The sequence below is a fragment of the Chrysemys picta genome, chromosome 6 (assembly GCF_011386835.1).
Source record: "Chrysemys picta bellii isolate R12L10 chromosome 6, ASM1138683v2, whole genome shotgun sequence".
NCBI lineage: Eukaryota > Metazoa > Chordata > Testudines > Emydidae > Chrysemys > Chrysemys picta.
This window is the reverse complement of record NC_088796.1, coordinates 71,920,787-71,932,247: the sequence shown is the minus strand read 5'-3', so window position 1 is coordinate 71,932,247 and position 11,461 is coordinate 71,920,787. Positions and strand designations below refer to the sequence as shown.

The 11,461-nt window shown below is 45.3% G+C and overlaps 1 protein-coding gene across 3 annotated transcripts in view; it reads left to right on the top strand.

Annotated features, from left to right (window-relative positions):
• Positions 1-1,715: 1,715 nt before the first annotated feature.
• The window catches only part of CCDC112 (coiled-coil domain containing 112), a 30,148-nt gene continuing 20,402 nt past the window's right edge, over positions 1,716-11,461 (top strand). Inside the window, exon 1 of one of the 3 annotated variants that reach the window (XM_005300129.5) lies at positions 1,716-1,762. Coding sequence is in view for 1 of the 3 variants with exons in the window: in XM_005300128.4 (XP_005300185.2) it covers positions 9,552-9,587 (36 nt within the window). In the remaining 2 variants the exon portion in view is untranslated. Of the gene's footprint in view, positions 1,763-9,440; positions 9,588-11,461 lie in introns of those variants that run through there. The other 2 variants (XM_005300128.4, XM_065550337.1) reach the window with 2 other exon arrangements.

The following is an 11,461-nucleotide window of genomic DNA, read 5'->3' as shown; positions in this document are numbered from 1 at the left end:
AAAACCATTGCTTTGATTCCTATGAAGAAGTACTGGGAAAATGGAGTTTCCTTTGAAATACAATGGGAACCAGTTCAAAGACTTCTGGGGTACACTGGGGTGGTTCCATGTGGTACCAAATTACCAAGGATTAGTTGCACACCTATATTCAGACTCTTGTCCATTTTAAGTATTTATAAGGCATCTGATGGTGCTGGGGCATGTAGTAGCGAGGTGGGAGGGAGAAGAAAGGCAAGGAGGTTAGGGACAAGGTTTAGAACCTCTTTGTGTATTGCATATCAAGGAAACTTTAAACTCCCTCTTAGCAAACTTCCATTCAGAAATTTTCTATCCCATTTGGTTTTACATATCAGTATTTTATTATGTATATCGGAGACTGTAAAATATGTGCTGTTTGTTTCTATAAAGAAAAACTATCAGGAAATTCCATGCTGTTACAAGTGAATAGGTGTTTTTCAGATGGCATCTGGTGGGCAAACCAGAGAGACAGTTGGAATAGTAACTCCAGGAGATGTAAATCTCTTCTTCCCTTAACTCAGTATGACAGTAACCAGCTCTTAAACCTCATCTATGGTAAAGAATTGTACCATTATCAGTACTAGTTGTAACAGTGCAGTGCATCCACACTAGTGATCCTATTTTAGGTATACTTGGTGCTCAGCAAACATGCACAGTCTTCCTTGCTAGTGTTACAGGGCCTGTGGATTGTTGCCATAATTCCTGGCACAGCTCCTTGGAGCAAATGCTTATCATCTATGAATCTATAATGTATATTTACCCCTGTTCACATTTTTGTTATCCCAATGGATTCGTTGAATGGGTTTGTCCTGCCCAAGGGGCCATAAGGATTAGGGGTTATGCCCTGCTGTGACTTCACAATTGTAGATGGTAGAGGGTCACCAGCCTCCCTGGATGCTTAGGCACTCGTACAGTGAGTGCTGCCATCTCTTGGAGGTAAGGAGCTTAACTTCATTCATTAATCATAGAAGATTAGGGTTGGAAGAGACCTCAGGAAGTCATCTAGTCCAATCCCCTGCTCAAAGCAGGACCAACACTAACTAAATCATCCCAGCCAGGGCTTTGTCAATCCGGGCCTTAAAAACCTCTAAGGAAGGAGATTCCACCACCTCCCTAGGTAACTCATTCCAGTGCTTCACCAACCTCCTAGTGAAATAGTGTTTCCTAATATCGAACTTAGACCTCTCCTACTGCAACTTGAGACCATTGCTCCTTGTTCTGTCATCTGCCACCACTGAGAACAGCCGAGCTCCATCCTCTTTGGAACACCCCTTCAGATAGTTGAAGGCTGCTATCAAATCCCCCCTTACTTTTTTCTTCTGCAGACTAAATAAGCCCAGTTCCCTCTTTTTTTTTTTTTTTTTAAGTAACGTTCTGTCTTTAATTTGGGTTGACTTTTCTGGTCCTTGTTTTGTAGCTACTCTAATGGCTTACTCTTTGATCCAGAGATAGGAGTGGGTCTGGGCACTAGGTCCCCTGAGGAAGGACACCCTATCAGTCCCTTAAGCCAGCCCAGAGAGTTCCTTCCTCTCCTGCCTAATGCACTGGGGCTGTCAGGGGTTGTATCCCTCATTGGGTGCAGTAGGGCAGTGAGTGGGTGCTGGGGCAGCATGTTGAGATAAATTCATTTTCTTGGGGATATGGTGGATGGGTACATTGTTATGTAATCCCTTTTCTTTGTTCTGGTTTTAGAATATCAGATGCTGCTGAGGCAATCTTGTGACAGCTCTGCCATCCCAACATAGTAAGTATATTGTGGAGTAGCTGCTACCAAATCTTTGATTCTTTTTCCTTTGTGTTTCCAGCTTAATATTTTTTTCAAAATGCATGTTGTATTTTTTTATATGCTTGTAATGGGATCCCTAGGGTGCAGCCTGGGATCCTGGGACCATTGTACTCCCTTAACTCTCTCCAGCCTGGGCTGTCTCTCACAATGCCTTGCTAGTGACCAGCAGCAAACCCCTCCAGGTGCTGTTATCACTCAGCACAACTGCATATGGAGCCCCACACCCAGCTAGATTGCATGAATGCTCCCAGAGCCACTCAAGAATCACAGAGAGAAAGGCACCAGAGCCAAATCCCTCCAGCTCCCAGCACTGTACCTCAGGAATATATACTCTCTTGCACTGCTCAAGACGAGCAGAGCAAATTTATTAATTGGTTCACCACTTCATCAATGGAAAGTGGATATACACCATCCTTTGCAAACCTGAGCAGTTTTGCCACACACTTCATACAAACTCACTGGTAAAGATAAACAGTAAAACAAATTTATTGACTACAAAAGATAGATTTTAAGTGATTATAAGTGATAGGCAAAAACTCAGTTAGTTACCCAAATAAAATATAAGCACGCAGTCTAAACTCTCAACCCAATTAGACTGTGCAGTTTTTCACTCCACTGGATATTACAGTCCTTAATACACAGGTTTTGTCCATTAAACCTGGGCCAGTCTCCTCTGCTGGAGTGTTCAGTCTTCCCTGAGTGTCTTTGGCTTGTTTACACTGGAACTTTACAGCGCTGCAACTTTCTCGCTCAGGGGTGTGAAAAAACACCCCCCTGAGCACTGCAAGTTTCAGCGCTGTAACGTGCCAGTATAGACAGTGCACTGGTGCTGGGTAGCTATGCCCTTCGTGGAGGTGGTTTTTTTTTTTTTGTAGAGTGCTGTGCCCACACTTTAACATTGCCAGTGTAGACAAGCCCTTTGTTGCTGGCAGCATAAGTGTGGCAGGAGAAAGGCCAAGCGGGGGGCCCCTATGTTCTGTTTTATACTCTGTCCTATGTGCTTGGGGAACACAAGTCCAGGAATGTCTGGGGGGCATTGCTGAGTCTCCCTGCAATGTTGAGCAATTCCCCTGGTGTGGCCTCATGTAGGTGAGTCATTGAATTGTAGTTCCCTTGCTGAACAGTGGCTGTTGATGGTTTATTTGACACCCTGCCTGGGCGCTGGTTACTTTCCTTGCTGTTGCATCTGGGAAGCTAATATCTGGCTGATTCCCCAACTTCTAGCATGTTTTAGTGACAACCATACAACACAATTCTCATAACTGCATATGCATTAATGATATACATATATGGATAAATGACTTTCAGCAGACCATAACCTTTCCCCGATACCAGTAGCGTAGCTGGGGGGAGGGAGCAGGGGGAGCAGCTGCTCCCCCACTGAGCACAAGTGGCACCTTTTAAATTTTTTGGCGCCTTTTTAATTTTTACTCTGAACGGAGGGGCAGACATAAAAAAAGGCGCCACCCGCTGCGGCGCTTGTACTCACCGGTTGGTGCTCCAGGTGTTCGGCGGCACTTCGGCGTCGGGTCCTTCACTTGCTCCGGGTCTTCGGCAGCATTTTGGAGGCGGGTCCTTCAGTGCCAAAGTGCCGCCGAAGACCCGGAGCGAGTGAAGGACCCGCCCCTGAAGTGCCGCTGAACACCCAGAGCGCCGCCCGCTGAGTACCTTTTTTATGTCCGCCCCCCCTGGCTACGCCACTGCCTGATACTTTACAAGGCAAGCTTTATATGTAAGATCACGATTATATAAAAATGAAGAATATGGGGGTTACAGTATGCTCCCCCAAAGTACAGAATGTCACAATGTTAAAAAAATATTTTTTCATTGTGTTTTTGTGTCCTCCTTTACTACACTGAGGTTTGTTCTTGAGGATGGGAGGGGCAAAGCTGCGACCAGTTGAACATCACCTCAGATGCTCACAAGCCCACGTGCAGCCAATAGCTGAGTGGGTTGACAAGTGAGCGCTATTAATGTCAAATCTGTCACTGAAGGGAGGACTAATTGCACAATTGCAGCTGCAAAGTTTGCACTTCTTGCCTATACAGGCACTGTAACAGAGGAACCCATTAACTGTGGGATAGAATGGAGTTTGGACTTGATCAGAGTAAGTGTCCCTATATTTATCTTAGGTACTTAAATGGCCTCCATCACCCTAGTGTCTAAGCATCTTACAGTCTCGTAATGTATATATCCTCACAACAACCCTTTGAGGGAGGGAACTACGTGATCCTCATTTTAGAGATGGGAAACTGAGTCGCAGAGCAACTACCTGACTTTCCCCAGGAATCTTGGGTTTCCAAAGTCCTAGGCTAGCACCTTATCCACAACCATCCTTCTTCACCACTTGTGCACTACAGTAAACATTTTAATATGTGGACAGAAGGTGTGTTACAGGCATTTGAAGGGAGGTCAAAATGGTACAAGCAATGCCAAAAAGCTTTACTATTGATGGGACATTGTAAAGCCAAATCCTGAAGTACTTACTTAGTTTTCCATAGGAGTTTGCCTCAGTAAGGACTGAGTAAATGAACCTCAGGATCTGGTCCATTCTTCAGAAATTTGAACTACTCTAAGGCTCTCTATACTGAATTTTTTGTTTTTTAACTTCCTGCTCAGAGAAGGTCCAAATGACAATGTTAAAAATGCTGGCAGCTGAGGGAGCCTTGTCTCCTCGTCTGCACTAGCACTCCCCCTTCTGGACCTGCTACCACTTCTGGACCTGCATCAATGCTAGCAATAGCGTGTATGTTTTGTCACAAAACGGCAAAGTACAAAGCCTCATTGAAGAGGATTAAAATTCCTTTTGTCTGTTTTCTAGGCTGAATATAATGCATGTCAGGGCAGAGTGCATATCGTGAGTCACAGAAAACAAAGCAAGCCTGTTTTGATTAGACTCTGCCTACGTTACAATAGAAATCATGCTAGCAACAACTAAATATGGCTGTTGCTAGCATGGTTTCCATGACTATTCTAAACAAGGGCCTTTTCCAGTTACCCACATAATAAAACACTGTTAATATTTGGGTCCCCAGCTAGGCAAACCTTTACCTCCTGATAAGAAGTCATTTTAAAACAGAGTTTTCGGTACTGGTTTCTGCTACTGTGACTGTGCTGGGTGGTGTGTCTGGAGCACAGGTTTGTTAAAATTGCTTTAAAAAAAAAAAAGTCTCTAGACTAGATCATTACTTCATTTACAAACCTACTTTTTTATTACAATTCTGTTCCAGTCACACTGGCCAGCACAACTGAATTAGCAGAAGCCATTATTAACCCCGCCCCCAGATGAAGGTGCGGGGGTGCAAATGTGGTGTAATGCTCACCTTTGGATTCCCCCAGGCCTGGAGCTGCTGTCTGCCCTGCCATAAGTAAGAACAGTCTTAGACCTGATTTTCAGAGGTCCTAAGCACCCACATCTCCTGTTGACTTGAACTAGAGTTACAAATACTCAGTGTTTCTGGAAGTCAGGCACAAGGTATCTCAGGCTGGGCATCCAAAAACAGAGGCACCCCAAATCAGTAGCCACTTCTGAAAAGTTTGGCCTAAATATCCTCTAACTGGCAAATCCCTTTCTTCCCCCCAAACTGCCCATTCTTAAAGAATGTAAACTAACTGCAGTAGCATCGTGTGTCATGAATGCAATGTCATGCACGATACATATAAAGTAAACAGAGGGGTAGCGAATAAGATATTATCACATTTTCAGCAAGTGCATATCTTTCCTTCGTTACCACTGAAGGCCAATTCAAGCAGTCAATGGGAGTTTGCCTGAGTAAGATTTAACTAAGAGCTAAATCCTGACATCCTTACTCTTTTCTATGTGTTTAGCTGGTTAGTACTGGTTAACTAGAAGCAATTACTGCACACAAAATAAATGACACAAATTAGAACTATATCCCACCTCCAATGACTATTCAACCTTGTGATCCCCATTGGAACTGGGTCAGTAGTTCTCAACCTGTGCATAGTGATCACCCAAGAGGAGCACCAGCAAATGTCTCAAGGACTATGGAGACGGGCTGAGATGCCAGAAATACCTATGAACCACTACGTTTACCATGGCACCTCCAACTAAGTGCAGTGAGAAATAGTGCAAAGGATTCTGGGGCATATGGGGAATATATTGTGAATTGTTGTATATGGCTTTGCCTTTTGGAAATGGGTGAAAAATCATAGTATGATTGAGAGACCCCCAATAAATTGGCTTGCTGAAGCCTGATGTGTTGCACAGCTCAAGGCCTGAACTGCTCTCAATTGTTAACTCCACTAAAGGAGACCTCAGAATGGTTGATAAACCAGTGGTGGATGAAGCAAAGCAAATACAAACAAGTACTACAGGATACATCTTGTCTCTCTGATATCAGAGTAATGCAAGATACAGACAAAGAAAATTAGGAAACACTGTAATGGAAAGAATAAAGATATTTTTCAGACCACTGCAGGTAGCAGTCTATAAGAACAATCCTCAATTTACACAGATGACTATTTTCAGGTTTTGAAACATTTCCAATTCCTTGCTAATTTCTATTCAGAAGTTGATACATAAAAATCACCAACACAAAGAAATCAAATGTAATTGCAATCATAAAAAACAAAAAGGAAAAATACAGCAGGAAAATGCTCTTAAAAACATCAATTAGGCAATAAAATGTCTTCAGCATAGGCTATTTAGTTAGCATCTGTGAATGCTTTTGTGTTCTGCAGCTGGGAACAGCATCAGGTCCTGAAATCTCTTTAGCTAGCAAAACCACAATTTGAACAGATTATTTCCAGTGTGCAGAAAAATTCAGTTGACAGCTATTTAAAAGTTTAACCGGAATAAAGGATGTGAGCAAAAAAATAAGATCGTGAGAGTTTCACAAAATTTACTGAGTACATTTAAAACATTTTCTTCATCTTTGCAGCATAATAAAGGACATGCTCTGGTCTTCCTGGATCAATAAATCAATATGAAAACTTTTAAATTCACAAATAAATAGAGCTTGAGCTAGTAACAAACAAACATCTCCCAACTTCTTCAGTCATGAGATAATATGTATATATCAGCCATTTGTCTCTGGGTCCCCCTCAAAAATCTACCGGGGCTTACCCTGACTAACATCAGCCACAGACCTGTCATGAGGGGTTGAGGTGATGGGGGAGAAGAAAGTACAGGTAGTAGCATAACTTGCTGTTCTTACATTTCAGGGTTTTCTACTTATAGGGACCTAATTGCAGATTACATGGCTTTTGTACAAGTTACAAAGGAGATATTGTACATGATGGCGGCAACAGTGCAAGTCCAATAAACTACTTGAGAACCAAGTTTTCTAAAGTTTAAGGGGTAAAAAATTGAGACTTTTCCATCCTTGTATTTTCCATTTAATGTTGCCTGGTTTCATTCCTGGTTGGAGAAATTTATCTCCCCTGGATTCTTTCAGAGACTTTCAATTAGGGTTTAAGCTGCTAGTGTTACTCTGAAAGTCATCTGAGTGCAGTCACCTGATCTGTCTCCTTCCTGATACTGTCTGATTTTTTTTCTTGTTTTAAGTTCCATGACTGAGAGGCTGTCAAGGCCCAATCCTACATGGGAATGAGAAGAGGGCTCTCAACACCTTGCAGGATTGGGAAGTCAGTGTCCAGGAGAAGATTTTGTCCAAGAGAACCTCTTTTAATCATCTGGAGAATCCTCTGTATCACTGCATTTATTTTGCCATTGAAATCTCCTACTTCTCAGGCTTGGCCATCTAGCTACTATCCTCCCATTCAAGAAGTATTGGAGTTTATCAATAAACTTCTATTCCTCAATGAGCTGGAGAGGATGTTGCTGTACCAGATAATCCTTTATTACACTGTGCTATATTTTCCCAGCTGCTGGAGAAACGCACTAGAAAGTTGACCATTCTGGAGAAGTACTGAAACTACACAAGGCAGACTGTCCAATTAAGTCAAGGGGAGTCTTCCCACAGATTTCAATAGGCATTGGATCAGGCCTCTAAAGTAGTAATTGTAATGGAGTTGGCAGCAGGAATTCAGTGGTTTGACATCCTTGGAGCAATGGCAATTCAAGCAGCCTCAACTAGCCCTACCTGAACCAGCCACTGGTTTGACATTCCAAATAATTCGTATCAGAAATGAAAACAGATATAACGCAATCTCCATAGCCTTGTGTTAAACAAGTGCTGCAAAATAGTCCTCCTTTGTATGATACAACACAATGATAAGTGACAGGAGAAATATAGGGCCTTAAGTATATGGGTATTCATTACCTACTGGGGTAAGTACAGTAAGGTAGCATTCAATCAACAACACAACACCAATGCCCTTAGTCAGCAAGGGGCTGTAGTGCTGAATGTCCATGGCCACATTGCATACCTTTATTCAAAGTGTCTAAAAGCTCCACAGGGTTATTACTGATCTAGTGCAGCCAAGTTAATCACAGATGACTGTATGGCCACTGCCAATAGCCTTCAATCAACAGCAGTTGAATTACAGATGGAAAAATATAACAGGCATTGTAATCTGCAGAGAGGTTCATACAAAGATACATTTTTTCCTTCCACATCATGAGCACTAACAGCAACAGCATATTCTGACTGCAACTCTGACTCAGGTAGTTCTGTAGGAACATTTCTCTATTGTTAATCATTGCAAAGGCACAAAAAAACTGTACAAACAACTAAGCTGTAGTTGAACTCAAAAATAGATTCAATCTTTTTTTGAACTACAGCTGACCTGTGAAATAGGGAAGATGTGTCGAAAAATAGTATACTGAATATATTTTTTCAAAAAAACTAAATAGTTATTGCAAAATCCTTTCTGTATAAACCCCTTGGCTAAAATTAGCTATGCAACATTAATTTAAAGGATTACATTTTCCAAATTTGTAAATTTAACACACAATGTTAATGTAGTTTTTTTGCCAGTAAAGATCTGATCGCTGGTCCTTACTCAGGGGATGGAGGTACCTGGTGGTTAACACCAGATAAATAATCGGCTCAATTAGATTACACTCACGCTGAAGCTCTTGCATAAATTCTGCAAGACTAGTACTAAAAATGCGATCGCACCGATTGGATAAAAAGCATCTAAAAGCGCAGACAACCGCGTGGTATAATTTGACTCTTCTTAAGCAGTCCCCTAAACAGCCTGCGCTGTGCTTGTAACGGGTCAAAACGTGCCACACCGCAGACACCTGTCAACGCTGGCGTCGTGTGAGCACGGCACACGTTTGATGGGAGCCGCAGACCCCGGGCGCTGGCTATATCCGCGTAACTGGGACTTGGGAGAGAACCAGACGCACCAGGAGGGCAATGGTTGAAAGGGGCCGCAGCCCGGCCTGCGCCCCGGCTTCCGGCTGGCTCCACATGTGAGACTTGGTCAGTACCGGGCGTCTCTATGCATCCGAAGAAGTGAGGTTTTTACTCACGAAAGCTTATGCCCAAATAAATCTGTTAGTCTTTAAGGTGCCACCAGACTCTTTGTTGTTTTTGTAGATACAGACTAACACGGCTACCCCCTGATACTTGTCTCAGGTTGTGGAACGCTGACTCCCCCTGTGGGATGGGCGGAGCTTAGCCGCTCACGCCACCCCCGCTAGGAGCGCGCCGCCCGCGCACCAGAGCAAAGCCCCGCCCCCAGAACTGCGACCCTGCCCCCGCGCGTGGCCCCGCCCTGTGAAGCCCCGCCCCTAGTCCGTGTTCCTGCGACCCCGACGGCCCGCGCGTAACCCCCCTCCCCGAAGAAGGGAGTAGCGCTGGCCTCCAAGATGGCGGCCATGGTAACGGCGTCCGGGCAGCAGCAGGTAAAGGCCCGGCCGGCCACGCCGTTCCCGCCGTGCGGTGATGAGAACGGGCCCCGGGGCAGTGACTCCGCTGCGGCTCATCCTTGTCGAGGGGATTCTGGGCTGTTCCCTCCTTCCCCCCGGCCGGGAGAGAGCCAGGCAGGGAGGCCGGCCCCTGTGTCTGCCAGAGAAACAGAAAAACTGCTACAGCCCAAAGCGTGTCCCGCCGACCCGGTGCCGCCCTGGGGCCCCGCGCGCCGCCGTAGCTGGGGCGCGTGCAGCCCTGGGGGTGAAGGGAGGCGCCGCGGTCACAGCAGTACCGGGCGTTCTGTGACGTCAGGGAGCTCCTCGTGTCTTCGCGGCCGCCAGAGCGGCCACCCCGCCCCAGAGAGCGGCCGGCCCGTGGCAAAAAGCGTGAGATGATTAAAAATAATGATCCAGCCTGTCCCAGGTTTTGTCCTGGAACCGGGGCTGTGCCAGAGCCCCTCCCCCCATCAGTGCTGCACCCCAAATCACCCCGCGACCGCCTCTGCGCTTTCCCTACAAAGTGCCTGGGCCAGTTGAGGGCCTACGGAAGAGCTCTGTGGGGCACTGGAAAGCTTGTCTCTCTCCCCAACAAAAGTCGGTCTGATAAAAGCTATTACCTCACCCACCCTGTCTCTCTAATATCCTGGGACCCACATGGCTACAGCAACACTGCATATAGCTAGTTCAATCTGCTCGGGAACATTTGTGCCATGTTACCTGATTGTCCCGATGTTCATCACACTGCTATTACATGCCACAGTGATAGCCTGTTTAGAAGTACCTAAGTCAGTGGTCCCCAAACTTTTCACGGTTGTACCACCCCTTACTGCTGTTTCACACACACACACCCCCGCCCATTCCCGGGAGCTGAGGCCAGGCAGGAGCAGAGCTGCAGGAGGGGGGAGGGGGGGGGCAGACAGGAGCAAGGGGACTGTAGCTGGGAGCGGGGCTGGGGCCAGGAAAGGAGCCACAGCAAGGGCAGAGGCTGGGGGTATGGTTGGAAGCTGAGTTGGGGGCAGGGAGGGGCCAAGGCACGGTGGGGGGGCGGAGGCTGGGAGCCAGGTCCGGAGCAGAGCTGGGGCTGGGTGCCCCCCTAGGGAGGCGGAACCCACACTGATCTAAGTTGTATTCAGTGTTGTAGCAGTATTACTCCCAGGATATTAGAAAGACAAGGTGACAATATCTTTTATTGGACCAACTTCTGTATTTGGCCCAATAGAAGATATTACGTCGCCCACCTCATCTCGAAGTACCTAAAATATTTGATTCAATGTTAGTTCTTGGTTTCATCTTGCATTCTGCAGGGTTTTCCCATTATGATGTCGTTTTGTTGGCTTCCTACTGATAATCCTGACTCTGTATCTCCACTCCAGCTTTTGGATAATATAATGCAGGGGTTCTCAAACTGTGGGTCGTGACCCCTCAGGGGGTCATGAGATTATTACATGGGGGGGGTCACAAGCTGTCAGCCTCCACCCCAAACCCCACTCCGCCTCCAGCATTTATAATGGTGTTAAAGATAGAAAAACGTGTTTTTAATTTATAAGGGGGGGGGTCACATTCAGGCTTTCTGTGTGAAAGCCAGTACAAAAGTTTGAGAACCCCTACTATAGTGTAACTCACAGAACTGTAGGATTCCCACAGGTGTCACGTAGGTTTTTAATTCTACAGAGCCCAGAATCTCAGTAGTTGCTGAGTGACTAAATGTGGCATGTTGAATAAAAGTCAAGCTGGGTTCTTCTAGTGCATGATATCAGTAATAAAGGTACTGCTGACTAAATTATGCCGTCTGTGACTCCCATACCATCTCATGGTCTTCCAAACTGAGCAAATTTTATATGCAATCATGGAGACATAATAAATATGAT